The sequence below is a fragment of the Glycine soja genome, chromosome 16 (genome assembly GCF_004193775.1).
Source record: "Glycine soja cultivar W05 chromosome 16, ASM419377v2, whole genome shotgun sequence".
Lineage (NCBI taxonomy): Eukaryota > Viridiplantae > Streptophyta > Magnoliopsida > Fabales > Fabaceae > Glycine > Glycine soja.
The window spans coordinates 400,400-428,295 of NC_041017.1; the positions used below are offsets into that span (position 1 = coordinate 400,400).

At 37.5% G+C, this 27,896-nt stretch overlaps 1 protein-coding gene across 6 annotated transcripts; it reads right to left on the bottom strand.

Annotated features, from left to right (window-relative positions):
- Window positions 1–25: 25 nt before the first annotated feature.
- LOC114389439 (DNA topoisomerase 2-binding protein 1-A) lies at window positions 26–27,850 on the bottom strand. Of its 6 annotated transcripts, none has more exons than XM_028350114.1 (19): window positions 27,660–27,850; window positions 27,001–27,255; window positions 26,858–26,900; window positions 26,113–26,234; window positions 15,654–15,761; window positions 14,256–14,400; window positions 14,082–14,173; window positions 12,665–12,758; window positions 11,286–11,775; window positions 10,974–11,116; window positions 10,485–10,804; window positions 9,967–10,134; window positions 7,547–7,837; window positions 6,974–7,390; window positions 6,788–6,832; window positions 6,603–6,688; window positions 887–974; window positions 565–693; window positions 26–382 (listed from the first exon to the last, which is right to left on the bottom strand). In XM_028350114.1, exons 2-18 carry the CDS (start codon window positions 27,178–27,180, stop codon window positions 616–618), a joined length of 2,910 nt encoding a protein of 969 aa, XP_028205915.1. In that variant the 5' UTR covers window positions 27,181–27,255; window positions 27,660–27,850; the 3' UTR covers window positions 26–382; window positions 565–615. The 6 variants fall into 6 exon arrangements, with proteins under 6 accessions (XP_028205915.1, XP_028205913.1, XP_028205912.1 ...); XM_028350112.1 differs by having other exon boundaries at window positions 887–977; window positions 27,001–27,252; window positions 27,660–27,849; XM_028350111.1 differs by having other exon boundaries at window positions 887–977; window positions 27,660–27,849.
- Window positions 27,851–27,896: the final 46 nt, after the last annotated feature.

Consider the following 27,896-nt stretch of genomic DNA (forward strand, 5'->3'; position numbering starts at 1 on the left):
TTATTTTCCTTATTTAGTTTTCGTATTTTGTAAACCTTCTTTATTATAAATAAGAGTATTTCATGTGGTCTGATAAGACAATACAATATTACTGTAAAACACTATTACACTACGGAATTAAGGGTGTTACTTATTTGATCAGACTCAACTTGTTCCAACGGTACGACAAATATAATTAATATTGACCTTCTATATAGTAAGCAGCAGCCGATGTTCCCTTCATTAGCTGACCAAGGTTGATTTTTTCTTTTTCTTTTGTTTCTGAAATCAGGACATGACAGATTCTTGTTCCTATTCACTGCAAGCTACTTCGAGTTCGGACTCTATAAGCATTTGCCATCGGACTTTGCATTCCTGATAAATCTTCTTCATAACCAACAACCTGCATTATGACAAAAGTAAATGGCATTCACTAAGTATTCTTATAGTCATTAGTCAACAGCCAGTGCGAAAGTTAACTAATTCGTGTCCCAGGGAGAGATAGGTATCTAACAATAAATGTTAAACAAAACAGAAGTCACAATCAAGACAAAGTACTTGGATAAATCGAACAGTAAGAGTTACCTTGCCAATGTCCAAAAGATATAAAACCTGAGATTCTGTTTGTGTTTCCATTCACTGCAAGCTACTTCGAGTTCGGACTCTATCTATAAGCATTTGCCTTCCTGATAAATCTTCTTCATAACTAACAACCTGCATTATGACAAAAGTAAATGACATTCACCAAGTATACTCAGAAATAGTAATTAGTCAACAGCCAGTGCAAATCCAGCGGGAGATGGGTATCTAACAACAAATGTTTAAACAAAACAGAAGTCACAATCAAGACAAAGTACTTGCAAAAATTGAACAGTAAAGGGAGTAGCCAATGTCTGATATATATAACCTGAGATTCTGTCTGTGTTTCACTAAAACCATCATATATTCCTGCTCTTCTGTCTTGAGAAGCCTCCCCATTATCATCTTTTCTTCCACTTCTAAAAGAATATAAGCTCAGTACTGATTTTGAGAAAGGTGAAAAATGATATGCAATCTGGTATAGTTTATACTTATAACAGTGTTTTACTATAATATTGTGTGTCTTAGATGACCACATTTGATCCTTATTTATAATAGAGAAACAGAATCAATATTGATTACATGATCAATCAATTACTGATTAATAGGGAATATAATCACTGATTTCTATCAATAATAAATAAAAGATCACGTAATGTAATCTAACAACACTGTTATCTTTATGGATCATTAGCTTTGGATAGATAACATTTGAACTTGAACTGCATTGCACATTCTCATCATCCTACGATCCTTTTGCTGTGCAGCTTCATTTGTTTAGGAAGGGAATTGTGGTTTTGAAGTTCGAATGGCGAAGCGATTGTGGCGGATCTGAAGGAAATGCTGAGATACTGTTTGTTTCTCGGAACCTTCACCGGAACGTTCGTGTCCACTGATGAGGTTATAGGTGCTCTCGCCGGTCACCGCAGGCATGTTCTCTTTCTCTGTTGCTAAAATGTGCATAACACTCTGACAGAACTGATTAATTTGCTTTTCCTTAGAGTGACTCTGTAACAATATAGGAAAAAGAGGCAGGTTTTGAGTGATATTTGTGGGTTTGGGGGTTTGCTTTATTTCTTACTCTCTTGCTTGGTGAGTAGGCCTTTCACTTTAGCCTTTAACAACGATAATTTGGTTTTTTTAAAAACTATTAAAATACCAAATTCTACTTGGTTTCATTGTGATAAACCAATGTCACCATGTTGCAGTCGTAGATCATGCATCAATTCATTTGAAGTGTAAAAAGTTCATAAAATGATAGCATATGAAATATTTAATTGACCATCATCCACAAAATAAAATGATTATTCATGCAGAGTGGATGCAGAGACCTTCCAACACTAGCGGCCTAACAGAGTAACAGGAAAACAAGGTCTTCAGTCTTAACTTTGATTTGAGGGCTGTGAGTATCCCTTTCCCTCTCTTATGTATTTCATCCATGGGGTCTTGAATTCAAATTGTGGATTTTGTTTTGTCCACGATTCTGTGAATGAGTGAGTTCCCCTCCACTGATTGCTTATGGGATTTTCTGAGAGGTTTGTTAGGTATTTGGAGCAGAAATTTGTTTGATGTAGCAGTACTGGTGCTAGTCAAAATTTGCATTTTTTAAAAAAATGCAAAACATATTTATTAATCAAAATTGATGGTTTGTCCATAAGATAAGTCAAATTTGCATGTCGATGCACAATTTCCTTTACAGTATGTACTTAGGCTATATACATAGTGTATCTCTGCCTTTAACTGTACTGTCTTGATTCCTTATCTTTTGTTAAGTTTGGAGAAGGTGGATACCTTCTGTTTAAACATCATTATATAACCAAAAGGCACCAGCAATAGTAATATTATTAGTTGTCTTCCATGCCAAAATTGTGCTTCCCAGAGCTGTCAAAATGCAAAATTAATCAATGTCGACCCTCATTGCTATTTCATTATATTGTGTTTGACAGCTGGTCTTTAATCTTCACATGTAATTTGAGATCACTAATTTGAGAAAGGGTCACCATCTCAGAACTATAGCATTTGTTTCATTTGTTGTTCTTTTTTATAAATTCATCACTGTTCTACTTAACGTAATCATAAAGTATATACCAATTAGTCTGAGTTAATGTCTTTGATAGCATGATGTGACTGGAGTGGAATAGCAATACTTCCTTGCTCTAGTGATAGTGGCATTTATGATAATTGCAGGGCTATTCGTGATATTTTTAACTTGCTGTGCAGCGTGCATTATCTTGTTATTTTGTAAATCTTTTTCTCTTTCCAATTTTCCTTTTTTATGTACAATATAATTTGTCAGCCTATGCTATTTGTTTGTTGATGCTGAAATTCAAACACACTATATCATGAATCAATTATCTTAAAATAGTAATAAACTGGGTGAGAAAACAAAATGTTACTTCTACACCTTATGCATCCTCTTTCATTCATATTGTATCGAACAAAAGATATATTTTTTTGTTTCAAACAAAGTTCATTTTTTTATCTTTCAAAAATAAATTATATTTTTTGTCTCTCTTTATGAAAACGTATCAGTCTTTGTCCTTTACAAAAAAAATAAATGATTTTATTTTTTAGAGACAAAAAATAAATATTACTTCATTTAAAATGACTAAAAACATATTTAATAATAATAAATAAATAAAAACAAGATAGGGGTCTAGATGGTCTTTTTTCTTTCATTATAATCAGATCATCCTTACAGTGATATCTCTACCATCCATCAAATTTCCCTTGGACAATATGTAGAAATAGAATAGTCATACCACATTTTTTCTTGCTTCTTCCGACATCTTCATCTACATGTTAATCCCTTTATATCAAGTTTGCTTTTTATTGTCTTCATTTTTCTCGAAAAAGTTTACTTTTAAGTCTAAAGGTTTCTTGCATAAATAGACACGTTAAATATGTAATGTAAAGTCATTTATGTTTTCTCACCCAGTTTATTATCATTTTAGGATAATCGGTTCATGATATAGTGTGTTTGAATTTCAGCTTATATAGAACCTTTGTTATTCTATGTTATCAGACAGTTACACTTTTTTTGTGTACTTTTGTATGTTGATGCTGATTTGCTTGGCTGGATTTTAATGTTGCGAAAGCTGGACCATTTACAGAACACATTGTGACTAGGATCAATATGGCTGAGCCAGCATAAGTTCCCCCTTTGACTAGGTAGCACCCTACTCCAAGGCCTAGTTGCAGCATTTTCAGGCAAGACTTTAACATTTTTTTTTTCTGTTTTTTCAGCTAAGATAAGTGAGTTTTCACTATATAATTAAGGCATGAATGTATTCACTTTGAATTTAAGATAAGTGTGTTATATATCTAAAAGATTGTTACTATTGTTCTTCATTTTGAATATTGATTTTTTTTCCTTTATTGTTTCTGTCATTGGAATGCTAGGCAAGTTTTAAATTTAGAAAGCCAAAATTATGTTTGTTTATTTGAGGTTTTAACTGAATCTGGCTATATTTTTTATTTTTCTTATCAGCAAAGATAATATATATATATATAGACGAGTACCAGAGGTACAAAGATTACATAATTGTGATAGTCCATACAATTGGTTTCAGATATCAGACTTAACACAATCTCGATAGGAACCAAAAGCTGGCTACATACAAGTCTATATCTACTGAATCTGGCTATATAATATACTCTTGGTCCTTTAAGGATGAAATTTGGTGTATGTCATTTTATATTTTATTCCTCTTAGAAGAATGTGTTCAAATTTGGACTAGGTTCAGGTATAAACAGAGTTTAGTCTGGTTATTTGAAAATGAGTATTTGAAATACTATTAAAACCAGTTTTAAACTAATTTAAAACCACTTCAGAACCGGTTCGGTTCTGAAAAGAATTATAAACTGGTTCGAAACTAGTTCAGTTCAAAACTGGTTTTCTAAACCAGTTCAGTTTCAAACCAGTTTGAAAACCAGTTCGCAGATTTGGGTTAAAAACAAAACTAGTTAAACCAGTTTGAAAACCAGTTCGGTTCGGTTTTTTTCCAAACCGGTTTTTGCACAGCCCTCCTCCACATATGGATACCAGAACATGCGAGCCTTTCAAAATAGGAGAACCTAGATGGGCCATAGGCTCTAATACCATACTAGATTTCATCTTAAAACCAATTGACATTAAGTGAAGTGGTTCAACAGATATTTAAGTTTCACCCTAAAAATTGAGGTAGGCTATGTGGGACTTCCCAACATTATGGTAATCAAGAAACTAGAATATCTGTAATTATTTTTTTTATTTATTACCCATAGTATATAATGATATGCTCCATTGTATAATCAACACTGGGCAGAGTATGTTTGCTGCTGATAATCAAATTTGTTGGAAGCTGGGCAGAGGTGACCAATTTCTCTTTTGGGAAGATCCTTGGGGTGTTGAGGGAATCCCCCTCAAAGATCAATTTCCTGAGCTATTTAGAGTGTCTTCCCAAAGAGATATCAGGGTAGCAGAGATGGGATCTTGGTCTGAGAATGGTTGGGTTTGGAACTTGTCTTGGAGAAGGAATCTCTTTGACAATGAACTGCAGTTAGCGTCTAAGTTCATTGATCAAATCCATGCATCTAGCCTAAATATTAACCTGAAGGACACCTGGATTTGGAGAGCTGAAGCTAATGGAGAGTTCACAACTAAATCTACTTACCAAGTTCTTCAACCTGAGCTGGATGATCAAGGTCAGTATGAGGGGTTCCAGCAACTCTGGAAGATAAAAATTCCTCCTAAGGCTCTCTCTTTTGCTTGGAGGTTGTTATGGGACAGACTCCCTACCAAGGATAACCTGCTCAAGAGACAAATTCAGGTTGAAAATGACCTCTGCCCTTTCTGCCATAGTCAACCTGAAACTGCATCCCATCTTTTCTTCAAATGTGATAAGATTATGCCTATGTGGTGGGAATTCTTCTCTTGGGTCAAGGAAGACAAGGTTATCCACTGCAGCCCAATGGATAATTTCCTCCAACATTATTCTGCAGCAGCTTCAAAGGCTTCTAACAAGAGATGGAAAATGTGGTGGGTAGCAGCTACATTCTCAATTTGGAGACTCAGGAATGATATGATCTTCCATAATCACTCCTTTGAAATCTCTAAGTTGACAGATAGCATCTTATTTCTTTTATGGACTTGGCTGAGGGGATGGGAAAAAGACTTCAAGACCCCTTTCCACTGCTGGTCTTCAGGAATGTCTATAGCTTTTAGCTAGTGTGACCCCTAGTAGGGTACTGTTTGTGTAGGGCGGTTTTTCTTATGATTCACAGGACTCTACTTATGTATTTTGTAGTACCTCTGGTACTAATTTAATTAATATATTATAGTTTTGCTTTCCAAAAAAAAAACACTGGGATTTGATTATAAATCTGTTTTATATAAAGAGCAAATTGAAAAACGGATTTTGTATAGGAATAAAAAAGGTATTAAACCAAATCATAAATAATAAATTTTTCCAATTTTATTTTTGTAAAAGCTTAAACAAATACAGTGGTTTCTTTTTAAAAGTGATTCTTCAAAATAAAAATATTTCACTAAAATGACTGAAACAAATTGATTCCTACAATAGACAAATAAAGTCATTAAGTTTAAGTATTCAAATCAATAATAACTTAGTCACCACAATTTAAAAGCATTGAATAAATCTCTTCTATCTTTCATTTCTCTTCAATTATATATTATGCAAAAAACAGATAAAAATAAACAGAGAGAATATTTTTAAGATGAATTCGTTGATGATAACATATAGGTGATGCCGATTGCTAATTGTTACTAAGGCAATTTTTTCCTATTTAGAGTTTGCTTGTTTCAAATTTTTAAATTATTTTTGAGAATATGGATTTCACAATGCAACATTCTGCAACTATAAAGGCAAAAAGTTCTGCGGTCATCACATAATGAATTCATGAAATGCTGAACTATATAAACTGATCAAATAGGTCTTTTAAAGGCCTTTTGATATCAAAAATCTAATTTTGACAAACGAAGATTATGTGGAGAGATGACAACAGTATGATAAATTTTAAACAGCAAACTATAGAGAGCTAACCTGTTTAACCAGTGTTTAGATAATCCAAAGACAGTATGAGGATTGGAATTATCTTCACTAAGGACTGAGCGATCAGATGGGTAAATCTATTCTATCATCAAGGATCACTACTACTCAGAAAAATAAATTAAGAAAATTATAAAACAAAACACAACCCCAATAGAATTGATCACACTTAAGGATACACTTCTCTCACACCCAGTCTGTGCTGGGGACCTCTGATCATGCATCTTTATACCAAAGAAAAAGAGAAAGTTAAGCAGGAATGCTTCGGACATAGTGGAGTAAAACCAATTTAATAAAATATATATATATATATATATATATATATATATATATCAACATGCCATTAACAAAAAATCTGCTTTTACCTTACTAGTCTGCTCTAACAAGTCCTCAATTGCAGCAGCAACATCTGGAACAGCATGAAAAGCCTCCCCGGCATCTATAAGCATATTGTCTTTGGAAAAATTCTTGTCATCAGCATGAATACCTGAATTTGAAGCTGAAGGCTTCTTATTGGATAGGCAAGGTTCCTCCACAAGCCTTGCCTTTTTGCTATAATTACTTGGTATCCTAAAACTGGTCTCATGATTATCAACTCCACAACTGACATTTTTATTTGTCGTGCCTCTCAAAGTTTGTGATTGACTAGACAACTGGGAGGGCAAGTCACTTATCATTTGAACAGCCTGGGTAGGAAATTGACTCACAGTGCAAATTCCTGCATCTCGGTCTTGAGCAGTGACTTCTTTTGGTAAAAACTGATCAATGGCCACAACTCCATTCTGGAAAAAAAAAAAGTTGCATATTGATAAGGACTTTTCTTAGTCAAACATACATAACATAGAAAATACATGTAGACATGCATGCATAATGAATATGCATAAATATACACTGAAGCTCACACTGCCCAGTACTCAGTCACCATCAAAATACATTACCTGTTTGACACATTCAAATATCCATTCAGATGTAACCGATTGAATCCCCCATTTACAAGCAGCCTCATACTTGGGCCCATTGGTGAATTTACACAACAAATGGGTAACCTTCTTAGTCAACTTCTCCCCATATTTAGCTCCAAGATGAAAGCACAAGTTTCTTAGGAGATTTCTGTCTTTCTCGTCATACTGTGAAAAGCAAAACCGGAAGCTTTCAAACCCAGGCAAGGGAACACGGCAGGGAAGTGGAGAATAAAGAATGTGACTGTCAACATCCAGCAAGGATCCAGCCTTGAACAAAAACACCATAATCACAGTATAAGTATGTAAACCAGCATATATTCTCAAAGAATCCAGCTTTCAACAGAAAAGGAATCATTATCACTATATTATTATTATTATTGTTATCGCTGTTAAAGTAAATTACACTTCATCCCTTTGTAGTTTTCCATTTTCTCAACTTTTAACCACTATACTTTTTCAACCCGTAAACCCTCCTAAAGTTTAGGTTAAAGTGAAAAACCATGGTTAAACTTGCAAGGTTAATAAGCATATCAATCAAGCAAAAATAAGGGACAAGGGAGTTTAGTGATACAATAGGGAGGTAAGTTGATAAAGAGATCTTTTGGATAAAATTCTTAACAAACACTTACACCAACAGGAGAAGCAAATAAAATGAATCAAGGAGGTAAAATGAATTCAACTTCTCACATAAGTTAAATCAACTTATAGACCTCAACTTTTTCAGAAGCTCCCCCATCTAACTTCTCCTTCAATACTTATAAACTTTCAATCCAAGGGTCTTTTATAAGTTAGGAATCAAATACTTAAATGAAAACTTCTCATAAGTATAAAGATAATCCAAAATTGGGCCAAAGTGTGAAACTACAAGGGGATAAAAGAGTAATTATTATAATTATGATGATGCTGATGATGATGTAAACATTACTATATTAATTTTTTGCCATTATCTGTTGTTGAGAAACTGAAAATGTTTATTATGAAACTGAGAAAATACAAAGACACTGAATCTCTGTTTACAAAACCTATATATACTACAGAGGCTCAGTTAGGAGTTTGTCATAACTACAAGACCAAGGCAGTTATACTTAACCAGAGTTTAGCTACTACAGTTAGCAATAGGTAATTACAAAACAGTGAAAGGAGTTATACACTCTCACCCCCCTCCGCAACTCAAGAAGGCTGAGAAACCAAAGGGAGCTCAGCCACATTGAGTTTGGCATGAACAAAAGAGAACCTAGCAGGTGGCAAGGGCTTAGTAAGTATATCTGCCCACTGATCCTGGCCAGGAATATGTTGAACAACTAATTGTTTGGCAACAACCTTCTCGCAAACAAAGAAAACATCAAGCTCCATGTGCTTAGTCCTTGCATGAAGGACAGGGTTATGAGCTAGATTAACAGCACTGAGGTTATCTCACAGCACCAGAGGAATGTTATGAGCTAGATTAACAGCACTGAGGTTATCCCACTCTACACACGTGCATCTCACGCACTCACACCACATCAGCACGTGAGTACCTTTCCACCTCAAGGTGTGCTCTCTCTTTACTTTTTTTGCCTCAGTGCGTGCTCTTTTCACAAGTGAACAGTACCCATTACCTGTGGGCCTCTGTTGGCTGCTGTCAAGCCATCATTTATCCAGCACGATCACACAGCCAGAACTGCCTTTCTTTTCTCTTGGGTTTACCACTTTTGTAACAAGCTTGGTTCATATGACATATATGCTCCAACTTTAGGGGAGTATTAGATTATATTTTATTCTCCTATTTATTATTAGATAGCAATTAGGGATTTAGTCATTATTACTCATTAATAGATTGATCCTATGTAATCAATACTGATTCTATTTGCTTATTATAAATAAAGACTAAGTGTGGTCATCCAAGCACACAACACATTACAGTAAACCCTTTCAACAGGAATGAATAGATCCAAGAACACGAGCTAGCATAGAGCTTGAAAGAGATGATTGCGACCATACGGGCAGAAATTGATCTTGTTTCTCCCACACTTGATACTGCAGATTAACATGATCGAGATTGCGATCCTCTTCAGTAAGGAATCGCAGTGGAATTTGAGGAGAAACGACTAAACGATGAAGATTGTGAGCTTTGATAGCATATGATCCAAGTATTAAGTGTTTGCAGCCATGTAAAAATGGAACCAACTTTTACCACTTTCCATCATTATTTTATTCTTGTTAATAGAACTTCTGAGATAATAACTTGGAACACTTGGGCCAAGACAGTTTTGGCTTTTCCCCATCAACTCATCTTATTTATTAAATATATAAATCAAGATTTATAGCCAAACAAGCACCTGACAATTGCAGAAGATAAAAACGTTGAAAAATAAAGCTGAAAAGGGAAATATACATTTGTGACTAATAAGGCTTACCTCCAAACAAGATCGTATCCAATGACTAGAAATATACAAACTCTTGGAATCACGTGTCAACGTGGGTGTTACACCGTGACACTCAATAGTATAGTACGTACTCTGTTTTGTTTGCCCACTTATTATCTCTCCTCCCCCTTGAGTTATCCATTGAACAACCTCACCTCTCTGAAAAAAGCAATCAAAACTAAAATTAAACATTAATGAATGGTTTTTATATTACATCTCTAATACTGATTAAGTTCCAGGTTTTGATAGAATAAGGTTGTGGCATATTGATGTCTAAAAACTTAAATATACTTTGTCCATGTATGCCGGTGATTTTTCTATTTTGAAATAATTTTGAGATGAAGTCTATATCAATCCCAAAGTTCACCAACTAAATAGTTTTTTATCAATCAGAACATTCAAGATTCCTCTTATCCTACTTCTGTCTTTCAAACTTCCTGGGCATTGATCCCTAACTCACAATTCTACAGCAAAATTATATTAAATCTATTAAGATCCTAATGACTTGCCTTTTCTTCAGGATATAAATTTGAGAAACAAAATAGTTTCCCTCTAAAAACATTTGCTGACTTCGTGTATTGAACACTGGAGTTATGTTGGGTCATCCTTTGTGAGCTCAATTTATTATCAGGAAGTTGATTTTGCAGCATCGTTCTGCCTATTGCTTCACTGAAAGAGTGACCATTTATACCCATATCTTTTTTCTCTTCTTTTCTTTTCTCCAAAGATTCTGGCTTTACAATTTCAAAGTCCACCTGATGCAATCTTTGATGAAAGCTGGAGATTTTAGCGTGATCCATAGACATACTGCCTGTTACTGCTCCTTTTGCTGAGTTTAAGAAATCAGAGAACAAATAAAGCATGAATTCCATAAAATCAAGTTTACAAATTATTCAAGAAAAATCTAATAGATTAACTAAAAAGTGTTCTCCAGCTCAACATGATTAAGAGAAAATAGACATACTACAAAAGTGAACATGAACATCATAATAGCAGACCTTTTGGATAAAGTAGATCATATGCAATGTGTCTCCTAAGAACAGGGACTTGTTTCTTTTCACGGTCACAATCTTCAAGCCATGCAGTTTTAACAACATAAATTACACCTAAAGCAGCAAGACTCCTCACATCCTTCTTTTCCCTTAAAAAAACAAACAACCATGTTAAATACTAAAGAAAAGAAAAAGGTTTGCCAAAACATTTAAGATTGATACTGGTAACAATCTAAAACATAAATTCAGGAAACTATCGAGATACACAAACATGAAATGCATCCATAAGGATTCTTCTTAACATCAGACTGGACTTACATTTCAGTAGGATTCCCAATTACTATGTGTGTCAATTTGTCATTAAAAGACATATACCGGGAGCCACCACCTTTACGCACCATATTAACTAGTTTCCGCATTTCACATGCTTCAAAACCAACTAGTAATATTCTGCACTCTGACAAGTACAGGTCATTATCATCAGATTCAGAATCATTAGCAACAGCACCATCAAAGTTCAATTCACTGCAGGTCTGCAATGGAAGAGGTTCAGAATCTGCCTCCTTAGCAAATAAAGGAACATTTGAAACTGAAGACATGTGTTCTGACTGTGTAGCTTCGAGATCTCTATCCATAAACTCAGCACAAGAAAAAACTTGCACATTTGAATCTGTAGCACCTGAGGATGCCGCAGAGTGCAATTTCCCGAAATCCTTTTCTTGGCTATGTTGCATTGTTAAGTCCCTAGTTACTTTATGCGAAGATACAGATCCATGCTGAACAGCGAACAACTCCTCATTCAGACATGCTACAAACAAATGAAAACTGATGGTCAAATACCGGTCTAAATAATGGAAAGGAGAAAGAAGATAATATATTTAATACGGGTCTAAATAATTGTATACTGTTACAAACACTAAATTTAAACTCCTACGAACAGAGTAAAAATTCATTTAGTCCTCCTAAGATATTACTGGCATCACATTGGTCCTCCATTTATAAGTACATCAAATTGGTCCTCCAATGCACAACATCAAATTTACCATTAAATATGAAATCAAATTGGCCCTTTAAAGACAAAACTGATGGCATTAATTATCTTCAGAGTACCATTGTGACATGACATATATCACTGAACTGAAGGACCAAAATGAAATATGGTTCAAGTGCATTACAACCTGTACAAGAGCACCCTAATAACTCTAGAGAGATATAATAAGACCATGTTGGAGATTTCACATTGACTAGTGATATGGCTAAAATTGTGTATAAAAGTGAAGGGTAATCCTTACAACTTGAGCTAGCTTTTTGGAGTTGAGTTAGGCCCAAATTCAAATTTTAAAAGGGTATCAGAGTCTATTGTAGTAGCTGTTGTTGGCCCAATGAGGCCACCAGGTATTAGACCACACTCAAATGTCTAGTTTTGCAAATTTCACACTTGAGATGTTCAATCCTCGGCATGAGAGGGGTGTTGGGTATCCCACAATGACTAGTGGCATGGTCAAAACAGTGTATATAAGAGAAGAGGGGTAACCCTCACATTTTGAGCAAAATTTTTGGGGTTGAGTTTGTCCAAACCCAAATTCTAAGAGACCACTAACACAATAGTAACATTATATTCTAACATGTGATGTCCTACTATTTAGTTTCAAACCTGAAAGTTGTTGCAACAGACATCATTAAAACATAGAAGTTACCTTTTCGAGCAATAGATTGATCAAACCATTTCCTTGTCACAATATGAATGTGGCCCCATCGTTTTGCCACCTTATATTTGTCACCTTCAGGAGCGTAAGAACAGTCAAGAACACAAATATCCACCATTTCTAAACCATAATAACATATATTGAGTTCAAATACTAAATTATTCAGGCAAAGAGGATCTCATACAGAAAAAGAAAAGAGCAACCTTTCAAACCTTTACACAATTGCAAGCAAAGTAGGGCATCTAAGCCCATAAGGTAGTGCAATAGGAGACACGGAAACAAGCAAAATACAGCATGCTAATTCATAGAAATATTTAACATACAGGAATTTGTCTTATCAAAAGGCTAACTAATACAGTTGAAACAAAATTCCACCTAGTGTAGAAAAAAGCAATACAAAGATTCACTGCAGATTGTTAGAAAATAAAAATAAATAAATGTCATACATTCTAACAGATTAAGAATAACAAGAAACAAATATCAGAATATTATTCTTGTCTAAATGAGTCTCAGTTCTTATCTTTTAAACCGAAATGTCTTTAGAAATTTGTCAATACAATGGGAGGCATGGTCAAATATGATCAATGCATTGGAACTAATGAAAGCACTAGGGCAATCTTGTAAACTGATTATCAATAAGCAATAATATGTGTCGCATTACACAGTATCAAAAAGTGCATGAAGTGTAATGAAGTACAATTTTATCGAGTTTTTTATTTTAGAGGGGGTATCCAGATTATTACTCGAAATTATGAATAATTTATGATTGGCTGATAGTCATTAGCACAAAAAAAGGAAAGTAATAGCACGGTGTTGAGACTCCGTAGCAAGAAGCTGATGATCCAACAATAAAAATGACCTTAACATAATTTTGGTTCGAGGGAAATGGAGGAGAGGAGAAGGAAGGGGAGGGATTTTTTTAAATAATGGTTGTTTGGTTCAATATTTAGGAAAGGTGGGGAGGGGAATGGAGGGGAGCAAAATCCCTCCACATCTAAGTTTTGTTCCCCTCCAATATTGGAGGGATTTGGAAGGAAGGGGAAGGGGATTTAAAACATTTCAAATTAAATGACATTTAAAATTATAAGGATACAAAGGTAAATTTATTTTTAAAACCCTCCCCTCCCCTTGTGAACCAAACAAGGAATTGACTACCTCCCCTCCTCTCAATCAAACATAATGTCTAATCAAAATCCCTTCTCTTCCCTTCCCCTCCCCTTCCCTCTCCTCCTTTGAACCAAATAGTCCATAAAGAAAAATTAGGAAACACATAAATGTTGTTGACATTGAAGATTTGGCAAAATGCTTGCTAAAAAACAATGAAAATGTGTTCTCTACTCAAATAATAAATGAATATTTGCATGTCCAATAGATACACGATCATTTATAAGAACTATCAGAAGGATATCTCAGAAATCAAATGTGTGCACTTCTTTGTCAATTCTGCGGAGTATTTTCCACCATTTTGTAAAATAAGCTTCTCCATCTCCTTACGATTATCTGAAAAAAATCTCAAGCACATTAGCATCCAAAAAAGAAGCATTCTACAATGACCAATACTAACAGATAGCTAAATTTCAACCTGCTGGGATTCCAGTAACACAAATCTTTAACCCAGAGAAAGGAAGGACCTTGTATGACTCTTGAGGAACAACACGATGCTCATCTGAGCATTGTTTTAACCATTCATAAGTGACTATTGGTTTCTTCAATATATTCAAAGCCCACTGCCAGACATAAAGCAATGTATATTAGATAGTATAGCATAAACAATCAAACATATTGACAATTAAAACCTCCACAAAGATTGAATATGACAGTGTAACCAGTTTGCTGAATTATCACACAATCAGAGCTAACAGGTTGAATAATTAGAGAAGGCAGATGAGTTTTTAGTATCTGCACATTTCCACAATCAAATGGCCATCTAGATGCAGTACGGAGATGTAGCCGAACTCAACTCAATGAGATAGACCATGAAACAGAATATGTGAGCTCTATTAAGAACCATATTAGCCACCAACAGTTTGGAAGCTAAACTATTCAAATCACAAAAAAATGAATGCCAAACAGAAATTTATTCCAATCCAAATAGATATATCAAACTTCCTTGAATACTGAGCCATGACTAAGGAAAAGAAAATCAGTTGAATCATTACAGCGAGAAGGATCAACAAACTATGCATCAGCTTGAATATATAAAAACTTTGAACCCTCCAATAATGGGCCTCAAATGTATTGCAGCCAATCAAATAAAATATACTGCTAAGAGGACACAAAAATCAGTCTTTTTAGGTTTTTAAACACAACCACAAATTTGAATGGTATTGTTATCAGTTTGTTGATTTGTTTCTGTGCTACATCTGAGATTAAATTGTTTTGCCTATCACCTCAATCTACAATAGCTGAGTAACCTAACAAATGTTCAGTACAACTTCCTCACTTCTGCAGTCCAAGTACATTGCTCCTGGTTTAAGCAGTAACCCATCCAATAAATAATAAGGGCCTTGATATGACATTGACTAACTTTGAATGTAATTACTAAGTAATCATACCAAATTGTTCTAAATTAGACACGACTATGATCCTGAATAGAATAAATAAATACTACTTTCTAAATTGTTAGCCATTAACAAAGTCAATTAACACCAAATATGTCCAAGTTCAGAAGCTTCCTCTTTTTGGACCAAATACTGTGTTACAAATGTCAAGCAATGAGATAACTCTTTCAATTAACTTTAGCATGCACAACTGCATACAAATTCCCTGGTTCTGAACTTCTGTGAGTGGTACTGTGATTCATTAAGGGAGGGGATAATAAGATGCAAGATAGAATATAACACATAAGCTAATCGGTAATATGAATAAAATGCAGCAATAAGACAGAAAAGAAAGAGCTTCCTGCTTGCAAAAATATTTACATAACATAATCTATGTGTCTGTGTGTGTGATAATTAAGAATATGCTTGAGTTACCGGACCTTGTACTTCGCAGCTAAAACATTTTTCACAACGACAAAGTTCAAATCCAATGATGCTTTAGTGTGTAGAACTCCTCCCATTTCAGCCACTAACTCTTCTATCTTAACCTGCAGGATCACATACATTAAACACTGACAATTGAGATTAAAAAAACGAAGGAGTATAGGAGAAGACAACAAACAACAAAAATTCGCATCTCACTAAGTGAGGTCGGCTACATAGATTGCATGATGCCATTGAGCTCAACTAAAGAACAAATTTTCAGGAATATTATTCGCCATGAGATCCCTCTTTACAATTTTCTCCAATGTCCTTGGTTTCCCTCTCCCCCTTTTCACAAGGATAAAACAATAAAATCTACTCTCCTCAGTAGAGCTTCTAGTAACCTTCTTTGCACATGTTCAAACCACTTTAACCGATTTTGTCATCTTTTGGTCATACCAATATCTTCTCATATATAAGCATTTCATATCATGTCCTTTATTGTGTGGTCACACATCCATCTTCATATTCTCATTTCTATTACTCCCACCTTTTTCTTTTGTTGTCCCTTTAAAACACAGCATTCACTATCATAGAATATAGCTGCACATATAGTAGTACAATAAAAGATTACTTTGAGTTTGGTAGGTACTTTACAATCGCATAATCCTTGACATCTTTCTCCATTTTAACCATCCAGCTCGTATCATATGTGCTTCATCTTTATTAATTTCCCCATCATTTTTGTAATTTTGATCCCATATATTTACACTTAGAACGCTAAGGTATGACATCTTCTCCCATATTTATTTCCAAGTCATTTTCTTCTTGTTTCTTGCTAAAATTGCAATGCATATACTTCGTCTAGCTCCTACTTAAGGAAAAACTCTTTGGTTCCAAAGTCTACCTCCAAAGCTCAAATTTAAAGTTAACCTCTTCCCTTGATTCCTCAATTGAAACTATATCATCTGCTACATGCACACAGTCAAGGATAATCTTATGTTTTTTTTTTTTTGCACAGCAAAAATCATATATTATTATATATAACTCAGTACTAGGTGTACTGGAAATAGGATACAAAAATATAAGGCAAGTTGCCTAACCCAACCGGCATAAAGATAGACACAAAGCAAAAACAATACAGACATAACCCCCCTAAGACAGCTGCTCCTTCAAGTTAGAAGACCACTGGTTGAAATGCATATCAAAGTCTTTGTCCATGCATTTTAGCCAAGACCAAGAGTGAAACAGAGCTTCGTCCATGACTTTTTCGGGACTGAAAATCTGGTTATTGAAAACCACTGAATTCCTATGTTTCCAAATAGTCATGGATAGAGCTATCCAAAGTACTTCCCATCTCTTGACTATATGTCTCTTGCTGTTCCAGTGAGAGAATTGAATAAAATGATTTATAGGGTCAGTGGGGAAAGGGCCCACTCTACTAACCCAATTTAAAACCTCCCACCAAAGGCTCCTAGTTGCTGAACAAGAAAACATAATATGGCCAACTGTTTCCTCCTCTACATCACATAAAGGGCATCTATCAGATGGTAAATCTACCTGCCTCCTTCTTAGATTAGCCTTAGTGGGCAATCTGTTTTTTAAGAGCCTCCAAGAGAATGCACTTGCTCTTGGAGGAATTTTCAGATTCCACAAACTCCTGTAAGCACTGTCTTCAGCAGCAGAAGTACCATCACCCATCAAGAGGCTGTGTGCTGATTTTGTAGAATAAGACCCAGTAGAATCAGCCCTCCATTCAAGACAATCCATACTAGAAAAGTGGATCTGAACATCAGCAATGTCCTCCATGAAGGCAGCCATCATATCAATCTCATGATCAAAAAAATTTCTCCTCCATAGAATTCTCCATTCCCACCTGTTATCCGCAAATTGGCCCATTAGGTTGATAGTAGAGTCTTGGTGAAGACTGATTTGGTACAAAGCCGGGTACTTGTCTTTGAGGGTGTAATCGTCCCCCCTCCACTTATCCAGCCAGAACTTAACCTTGTCCCCTTTACCCACCTTCCACCTTAAGTTACTGGTTAAGATATTATGATGTTGCTGCTGGAAGACTGATTTTAAGTCTCTCCACCAAGGAGAGATGTGAGCACTGTTTTTATCATATAGTAAAGCATGCCAACCTCCATATTTGGACAATAAGATTCTTGCCCAAAGCTGATGCTGATTATTCACCAGGTTCCAGCCCCATTTGCCAAGTAAGGCTATATTAAACTTGTTCAAGTCTTTAATTCCTAGCCCCCCTCTGCTCTTAGGAAGACAGACAATGTCCCATTTAACCCAAGGTATCTTGGTTGTATCATTGTCACCACCCCAAAGAAAGTTTCTCTGAATAGAAACAATCTTATGGACTACTTTTTTGGGTATTCTGAAAAAAGACAGCAAGTAGATAGGCAATGCAGTCAGGACAGAATTAATGAGGGTTATTCTGCCCCCCATTGATAGACACCTGTGCTTCCAAGATGCCAATTTGGACTCCAACTTGTTGATGATTGGTTGCCAAACACTCCAGCTTTTGGGATTTGACCCCACTGGAATTCCCAGGTAGGAAAAAGGAATGGCCATCTGACTGCAGTTTAGAAATTGAGCTGCGTGTCTACACCAAGCTTCTGTTTTACCCAAACACCCAAACTGACTCTTAGAGTAGTTGATCTTGAGACCTGAAGCCATCTCAAAGCATCTCAGAACAGACTTTAGGACTCTAACATTGGCCGAATTTGCAGCTCCAAAAAACAGAGTGTCATCTGCATACTGCAGGATATTGACATCCTCCTGCTTGCTTCCCACTTGATAACTGGTGAATAAATTCTTAGATATGGCTGTCCTCATTAGACCTGTAAGGCCTTCTGCTACCAGGTTGAAGAGAAAAGGGGCAAGGGGATCCCCCTGCCTTAGGCCTCTCTCGGGGACAAACTCTCTAGTGGGGCTGCCATTAATTAAGATGGATATTGATGCACTAGATAGACATCCATGAATCCATTTTCTCCACCTTTCACAGAAACCCAACCTCATCATCATATAATTAAGGAAACCCCAAGAGACCGAGTCATAAGCTTTTTCAAAATCAACCTTAAAGAACATACAGGGTTTATTTCTTGTTTTAGCTTCAGCTATGACTTCATTAGCAATCATGACTCCATGCAGAATATGTCTTCCTTTGATGAAGGCTGTTTGTCTTTCATCAATAAGATGAGGTAGAACGAGGGTCAATCTATTAGCCAAAAGCTTGGAAACAACTTTATAGACACAACCAATGAGAGAGATTGGTCTATAATCATTGAGAGATTGGGGATCATTTCGCTTGGGGATAAGAGCTATAAAGGAGGCATTGCTTCCTTTTGGGAAAGATCCATTGATGTAGAACTCATCCAAGAACCGCATGAAGTCAGGCTTCAAGGTCTTCCAAAACTGCTTGATAAAGTTGAAATTAAGGCCATCCGGGCCGGGGCTTTTATCTCCTCCACACTCCCACACAGCTGCTGTAATTTCTGCTTCTGTGAATCGGGCCACAAGGGTTTCATTCTCTCCTTGATCAAGAGAAGGTAGCTGGACACCATCTAAGGTTGGCCTGTTAAGATTCTGCTCAGAAAATCTTTCTTTAAAATGGTTAAAAGCTTCATTTTTAACACTACTAGGCTCTTGGATCCACATCCCATCTATTGTCAAACCTTGGATAGCGTTGTGTCTCCTTCTGTAGTTGATTATTTTATGAAAATAAGCAGAATTTCTATCCCCTTCTTTTATCCAATTCACTCTAGCCTTTTGCCTCAACATGGATTCATAGGCATTTGCTGCATTCCACAGCTGCTCCTGAAGAGATTTCTTTATTTCCGCTTCAGCTGGAGTCAGAATTCTATCATTAATACCAGCCTCCAAATCATTCAGCTCTTTCTTGAGATCCTGAATCTTCTTTTCAGAGATAATACCATTGGAGTAACTCCACTGACGAATGCAATCTTTAATGAATTTCACCTTTTGCTTGAGAGCATACCCTCCCCATCCATTAGGATGATAATTATTCCACTTGGAAACCACCATATCCTGGAAACCCTTATCTTGCAACCACCAGTCCATGATCTTGAAAGGCTTAGGCCCCCAATCAATGATTTTGGATCTCAAAAGGATAGGGCAATGATCTGAAAAGTCCCTATCCAGCACAAATTGAGTGGTATCAGGCCATTGATCCAGCCAATTATCAGATAAGAAGAACCTGTCCAGCTTACTCATTACACTCCCATTAGGTCTGTACCAGGTGAAGTTTCTGCCAATAGATCTGACCTCCTCCATGGCCATGTCTGAAATCCAGGAATTGAACTCAGCCATGCCAGGAGAGTTGCCCTCTGTCTGAGAAGAACTCACTCTCTCATGATGGTATCTTATCGAGTTGAAGTCACCTAAGATGCACCATAAATCATCAGGATAGGAGGATTTTAGCTGAAGAAGTTCTTCCCATTGGTTTCTCTTCCTTTGTAAATCACAGGGGGCGTAGACATTGGTAATAATAACCTTCTTATCTTCCTTAACCCACCTTCCTTCCAGCAAAATAAAACCATTTCCAACCACCCTTCTATCCACCACATAGGATTCGTTATTCCAAATACATAAGAGACCTCCAGCTGCATTGTTAGAGGGGAGATATTCCCAAGATACATGGCTGTCCCCCCACAGGTATTGGCAAAGTTTTTTATCAATAGAGTCCATTTTAGTTTCTTGAATACAGAGGATATCAACTTTGTTGGCCAGAGTTAACTTCCGAATGGTTGACCTCTTGACTCCACTTCCCAAACCTCTCGAATTAATAGATAAAATATTCATGGGTCATGCTGCTGCTTTCCCATCTCTGCTGTTACTGCATCTGCCTTACTGCTGTTACCCTCTGCCTTCTTCTTCTTGTTCATGTTTGTAGTGACCTCCGCAAATGATAATCCCAAGTCTCTAGCTATCTCCCAGTGAGCATCTTCCTCCACTCCATAAAATTCAGTGTTGAAACTACTTGGTGAAATAGGGCTATGAGAAGAGCGCTCCTGATTGGGGGTCAAAAGGACTGAATCTAAAGCCCGAGACATGCCCCCTACGTTGTTATGATTAATATTACTAGCTGTACCCATCTTCTCTGGTTCAACTACATTTCCAGTGTTGTTAAAAACTGGATTCAGCTTTAACTGGGCCTTGGAATTCGCTGATACACCCTCCTTTTTTCTCCTATACACTTTGAAAACAGAACTAGTTTTACCGCCATTTATACTTGGGCCACTATATTCCAAGCCCAAAACCTTCTGTACCCCGTCCCCCTCCAAGCCTTGGGAGCTATTAGCCCTTTCAAACAGACCTGGTAGATTTAAATCATGTTTACCCACTGGGTATTCCTCGGAATTCATGACCGAGGGATATCCCTCCAAAACCCGATGTATACTTCCTAGCCCTGATGCATCTTTGACCTTTTCAGCCTCTACACTTTCCGCAAATGGTGTCTGATTTGGGTTAGGGCAGGAAGGCTTAGGGTCAGTCATACCCTTAACATGTAACTTCCTAGAAAAATGGTCGTTGCAAAGTTGCTGGTCCTCTCTCCTAGGTGACAGTTCCACAGGAGCATGTACTGTCACGTGCCTTCTGCCCGACGCCACGTCATCACCGCTGTTGGAATTACCGAGTTTCCGCCACCGTCGGGAACCGTGGTCCCGGCGTCTCCGACCCGTTTCCACCGTACCAGGCGAGAGCCACTGGGTGGAGCAATCTCCGGAGTAATCATCAGAACGTCGGTCAGGGGAAGCTCCACGAGGGACGAGGATGTTTGGTTCTGCTTCAGAGACCTCATAGTCCGTCGAGAAAGGAGACGGCGGAAAGCCCTCCTTAGGTTCAAAACGCGCCGTTCTTCTCCATCCGGAATCCATGTCCTCACGAATCTCCAGGCGGTGCCGAATTCCGTCCACTACAGCGTTCACCGATTGAGCTATGAAAGGCTTCTTCTTCGTGCGAACCAAAACCCGTGCAACGTCCATCCTCACCTTGTCCTCCGTTGCTGCGTCTAGCTCCACTAGTTCCCCACATGTCTCCACCATGGATGCGAAATGGTCTGTTTCCCAAGCTTGCAGGGGAACGCCCCAAATGAGAAGCCAGGTTAGACGGTACGATGTCGCCAACTCCGGCGTCCATTTCTGAATAGAAGAGAAAGGAGTCCCTCCGTTATCGGTCTCTTGTTGGTTGATTTTGGCTGCCGTGTCATCGTCCATATCATGAAGAATGACCATATCATCTCCCCAATATGCTGATTTCACATTCATACCACCCAACCCCTGCACCTCCTCCTCCACCCTTTCGAACATTCCCTTATTTTTTAGACGTCCCACCCAAACGTTGTCAAGCCATTCTTTTTGCTCCTTCTTCGTTTGGATAAAAATGGACTCTACAGCGGTCCCTATCGTGAGCCCCGGTAGCTCCTTTCCTTCCTGCGTGCCCTGATGTCTCACCACTTCCGCATATGATTTTACCTTTGGCGGAAGAGTGCTATGGTGTTTCTTCTGCTCCGATATAGCGTGCTCCAAGAGCTTAACTCCTGCTCTACCTTGATTCCCTGCTTGAGTATCATCTGCCCTGTGGCCTCCTCTCTGGAATCTTGGTTTGTTGACGAACAACTTCATCCCCTTTATGTATAAATTGTTATCAAGTCTTCTCTCCAATCGTTCATCGTCTTCTACCGCCTTGAACCGTACGAAGCCGTACCTATGGCCTTGTTTGTTCCTCTTCATAGGTATAAACACCTCCCACACTTTACCCCACTCCTGGAAAATCTTCCAAAGGTCCTTTTCGTGAACATGGTCAGGAAAATGAGAAAAATAGAAAGATGTGATGTCTGGTCTGTCCCTCCATGATGATGTTGATCGCCTTCCTCGAGATGTGTTCTGGTAAATAGCAGGATGACCAACTGTATCCTTTCCTTGTGCCGAATGGGGCTTCGATCGAGCCTTTCTCCTACCCTTGACTTGAGTCCATGTGCCCTGAAGTTGGTTGGTTTGAATCTCACGTTGCTGTTCTACGTCTATGCAGGTAGTGTTTACTTCGAACACGTCTCTCCTCCTTCCATAATCGCGCCATCTGTGTGAGGGTGAACTATTGACTCTCACTCTATGGTTGACTCTGGCCCTACCACGGCTTCTCTCTCTCGATATCTCTTTTCTGCTATCTCTCCGTATCGCTCTCCCACTCTCTCTTCCTCTCTCTCTCTCCCTCACGCTCACTAGGACAGGCTCTCTCTCGCAAACTCTCTCTCTACGAGGTCTCTCTCTCTCAGCCACTCTCTCTCTAAGTTGTTTCTCTCTCTCTCAGCCACTCTCTCTCTAAGTTGTTTCTCTCTCTAAGGATAATCTTATGTATGTCCCTATTAAGCACATTGAATTCTTACCACAGAAAGGGCTCAGGCAAGGAGACCCATTATCACCTCTCCTATTCAACATTGTAGCCGAGGGATTGAGCGGTTTAATGTCAAAAGCTATTGACAGAGGGCTCTACAGGGGATTTTTAGTGGGTTCAAATAAGGTTGAAGTTAGCCTGCTCCAGTATGCAGATGATACTATATTCTTGGGAGAGGCAACTATGGAGAATGTAAGAGCTATCAAAGCAATGCTTCGTGCTTTTGAGCTAGTATCGGGGCTAAAGATAAATTTTGCCAAAAGTAGTTACGGGGCCTTTGGTGTGTCGGACCGGTGGACTCATGATGCTTCCAATTACCTCAATTGTAGCTTGATGTCTTTCCCGTTCTCATATCTAGGCATTCCTATTGGAGCCAATCCCAGAAGATGTCAGACTTGGGAACCTATAATCACTAAATGCGAGAGAAAATTAGCGAGATGGAAGCAAAGACATTTGTCTTTTGGAGGGAGAGTGACTCTCATAAATTCAGTGCTAACATCCATTCCCATCTATTTTTTCTCTTTTTCAGGGTTCCCAGACAGGTGGCTCACAAGCTCCTTAAATTACAGAGGAATTTCCTATGGGGAGGTGTGGCTGATCAAAAAAAGATTGCTTGGGTCCGATGGGATAAGGTTTGCTGGCCAAAGGAAGAAGGTGGATTGGGAGTAAAAGATATCACCTCGTTCAATATATCTTTGTTGGGAAAGTGGAAATGGGATATGGTACAGAATCAGGGGGAGACATGGACAAAAATACTTGAATCAAAGTATGGAGGATGGAGGAATCTAGATGCAGCACCAAGGGCTAATTCGGAATCCTTATGGTGGAGGGACCTCAAGACAATAAATCAGCTCACCCAACAGGGGCAGCAGCTGGGCAGATCGACTGTGTGGAAGGTTGGGCGCGGAGACAAGATTAAATTTTGGGAGGACAGGTGGTTAACTGGAGAGGCCAAGCTATCAGAAAAGTACCCAAGATTGTACACCATATCGACTCAGCAACATCAACTCATCCAGCAATTAGGAGTCTTTAATGAAGAAGGTTGGGAATGGCAATTTCAATGGAGGAGTCCATTATTTGATAACGAGATTGAACTAGCAATTGCTTTCTTGCAAGATATCGAAGGGACAACAATCAGATCAGATTTGCAAGACCACTGGATTTGGGTGGCAGAACCAAGCGGCTGCTATTCAGCTAGGATATAGAGTCATTTCAGAAGGCATACCAACAGAGGGTCAGGATGGAGGATTCAAGGAATTATGGAAGCTCAAGGTACCACCAAAAGTGGCCATGTTTGTTTGGAGGCTAATCAAAGATAGATTACCAACCAGGGACAATTTGAAAAAGAAGCGGGTAGAGTTACAAGATTACTTATGCCCTTTCTGCAGATTGGAGGATGAGAGCGCAAGTCATTTATTCTTTTATTGCAGGAAAATTATCCCTCTATGGTGGGAATCAATGGCTTGGGTGAATCTTGTGGGGGTTTTCCCACATCAACCAAGTCTGCCTTTTCTTCAGCATTTCTATGGAGTCTTCGAAGGATTACATGCGAAAAGATGGCAGCAATGGTGGTTAGCGCTGACGTACACTATGTGGAAGCACCGAAACAGTATCATTTTCTCCAATGGCTCATTCAATGCCCAGAAAATAATGGATGACGCAGTATTTTTATTATGGTCATGGCTAAGATGCTTTGAAAAAAATTTCACACCTCACTTCAACCAGTGGTCCTCAAATCTCAAAGATGGCTTTTGTTGGACAAGAACATAGGAATATAGGCTTCTTTTCTGTAATCTCATCTATCAGTGGTAGTTTTCAGCTTGCATAATCACAATGCTTGTTGCTAACTACCAATGAATTGTATTCTATCATCTGTTTGATTAGTACCTCTGGTACTATTTTATGAATATAATATATATTTTGGCTGAGCAAAAAAAAAGCACATTGAAGACTAGAGTAGACAAGTAAAGCCTCAAGGCTAAGCCCTAATGTAATTCTATCCTTATAGGAAAGTCCTTAGTCTTGCTTCCTGAAGTTTTCACACTAATAGTTACCCCATCATACATGTCTTGTATAGCCCGAATATAGGTTATGCAAACACCTTTTCCTAAGTCTTCCACAACACTTCTCTTACATTTAATCATATTTTTTTCCAAGTCAATAAATACCATATGTAAGTCTCTTTCTTTGCTTTGATGCCTTTCCATCAAGCCTCATAAAAGATAAATAACTTATGCTGTAGGCCTTCTTGACTTAAAGCCAAATTGATTCTCTATGCAATCTCTTCTCTTAATTTATGCTCAATAACATTTTTCCCATAATTTTGTAGTATGACTTTTTATTCCTCTGTAATTTATACAATTTTGAATATCTCTCTTGTTCTTAAATATAGAAACCAAAGTGTTCTTTCTACACTCATTTGACATTTTCTTAAATCTCATTAAATAGCTTAGTGAGCCAAATGATACCTCATAAACTCGTAAACTCCTCCGATTCTATGAGTGAACCTGCAACCTGCTTTTTATAGATTATTATTTTATATTAAGTAAACTCTTAGGAGTTTATGAGTCGAGTTTACGGAAGCTCCACGAGTCTACATAGACTCTCGAGTTTGACTACCTTGAATATGATCACAACCTGCTGCTGATATCCAATTGAGTAGACCTCTCACTTTTTTGTTAAGATTGTAAGTGTTATTCACTTTAGTCCCTCACTTTACGAAACTTTCCCTCTGGTCCCTGACTCCATAAAATGCTGTAAAATTTCATTCATTTCAATCCCTAATGCCAGCGAAAAAGGACAAAAGAGAAACAAATTTTGAAACATTTAACAAATTCAAGGACTTAATTAAGAGTTTTATAAAGTCAGAGTAAGTAAATAGTGCTTACAGTCATGGGGACCAAAATAGAAATTTTACAAATTCAGGGACTGAATTGAGAGTTTTGTAAAGTCAGGGTAAGTAAATAGTGCTTACAGTCATGTGAACAAAAATGGAAATTTACTCGTAATGAAAATACAGGAACATGCAAACATGGACAACAATGAAAATACCTTCTCATCCGTGTCAAAGCCAGATGCAAGTACTTTGACTCCGTCCATGGCAAGGCAACAAGTAAAGCCTTGTTTAGGAAGAGGCCTTCCTCCTTTGGCACATGAAAGAACACATATAGGACCTGTTCAACAATAACAAAGAAACAAAACTCAAACAACACCAATTTCAATTTCATGCAAATGGTCACTTTGGTCCCTAAAAGTGGTAGACACAGTCGTATTGTCCCTGAAACTATAGAAATGTTAAATAAGTCCTTGAGATGTCAAAAGAGTCCCTAATTTTAACTACTTACTGTCCTTTTTTTAGTGCCTAAATATATGCTAATATTATCACTTTAGTCACATGTTTTTTTTTTAATTATGGACAAATTTAGGGACCAAAGTGATCATTTACTCAAACCAACGCAAAGGCACACTTATAGAGTGTGTGTATACCATCTAGATATTATTAGGTGATCCTAAACTATCACCTATTCATAGTCCCAACCAATTTTTACATAACACATTTAAATTTTACAATTTATGAGAAATATTTTTTTTGTGGAAATGAGAAAGAATTAATAACACTGAATTACATGTCATGTGAAGATGAACAGAGAACATTGTGGAATTTCTCGCATACTATCACTGAAACCTAGAACTGGAATTGTCTAACACAGACATTAGAATAGAGACTGTTTCAATCAACAACAGAAAGCAATTTCAAACGCGCATTGTTATCGCGAATTGGAAAACGGAAAATTACCGAGCAATTTACAGCCCTTGGATTTGAGGTCATCGAACTTTTCCTGCAAAACGGAGAAAGGAAGGAATCAGAAGAAAAACAAGCGAGAAAAAGAGGGAAAACGATTAAACGAGAGTGGAAGTGGGTGAGGAGTTATCAATTACGTGTTTGCTGGAAGAAATAATGTGGTAATCGTTGGGGCCGTTTCGGGAAGGGTCGCAGCAGAGGTGGATTTGGGCGCCGTTATCTTTGACCGCGTCGTGTAGCTTGTCGAAGACTTCCGGCGGCACGAGGTTTCGCGACATGAACACGTTCGCGCCTTGGAATGGCTTCGTCTTCAACATCTTCAGTCGTCGTATTCTTTGATTTCGACTTCAATTTCTCTCTATCTAATTAAGACTCGGAACTTGTTGTTGCTGCTGCCATTGAAAAAATTGAAATTGAGTGGGAGAGGAAGAAGAAGAAGTTTGGGTGAGAGTGAGGGATTTGATTTTTGTTTGGTGGAAAAACCTTTTCCTTTTACTGTTACCAATGAAATCAAGATGGTACATAGCAGGACACAACACAACACAACACAACACAACACAACACAACACAAAACAAGCACCTAACAACCATAGTAGTGGGAATCCCAAATGCCAAGGCAATACCACAATAAGTCTTCCCTTCCAATAAAATAACACAAACCCACATAAAAAAAAAAAAAAAAAGTTTGATTCAATTCTGCAATTAAAATTAAACTAACCACAATTGAAGGATGAAAGAGACAGACCCAGAAACGAAAAGATGCAAACTTTTGAAGACCCCAGGAATGTGATCTTACCTTAAGAAACTGGAGCATTCCAGTTGTGGTAAGTGACGTGAAAAGGAGAGAGGAGGGGAAATTTTTGAAATTTTGTTGGGGTAGAGAGGAAAATAGAGAGATATTTTGAGGAGAATGGAATATGGGAGGGAAAAGAGAAGAAAGAAAGCCCTGAAATGATGGAGAAAAATCCAGAGAGAAGAAAGATGTTGGATGATATGATACCCTTGAAAAAGAATAAATAAAAGAAAAAAAAAT

What these genes read in the sequence shown, in the direction of transcription:
- LOC114389439 (XM_028350112.1), bottom strand. Translation starts at nt 27,180, where the DNA reads ATGTTGAAGACGAAGCCATTCCAAGGCGCGAACGTGTTCATGTCGCGA. An exon ending in ATTGGGAATCCTACTGAAAT is followed by an intron (nt 11,117 to 11,285) that starts GTAAGTCCAGTC and finishes TGTTTTTTTAAG; the next exon opens with GGAAAAGAAGGATGTGAGGA. An exon ending in TATTTGAATGTGTCAAACAG is followed by an intron (nt 7,391 to 7,546) that starts GTAATGTATTTT and finishes TTTTTTTTCCAG; the next exon opens with AATGGAGTTGTGGCCATTGA.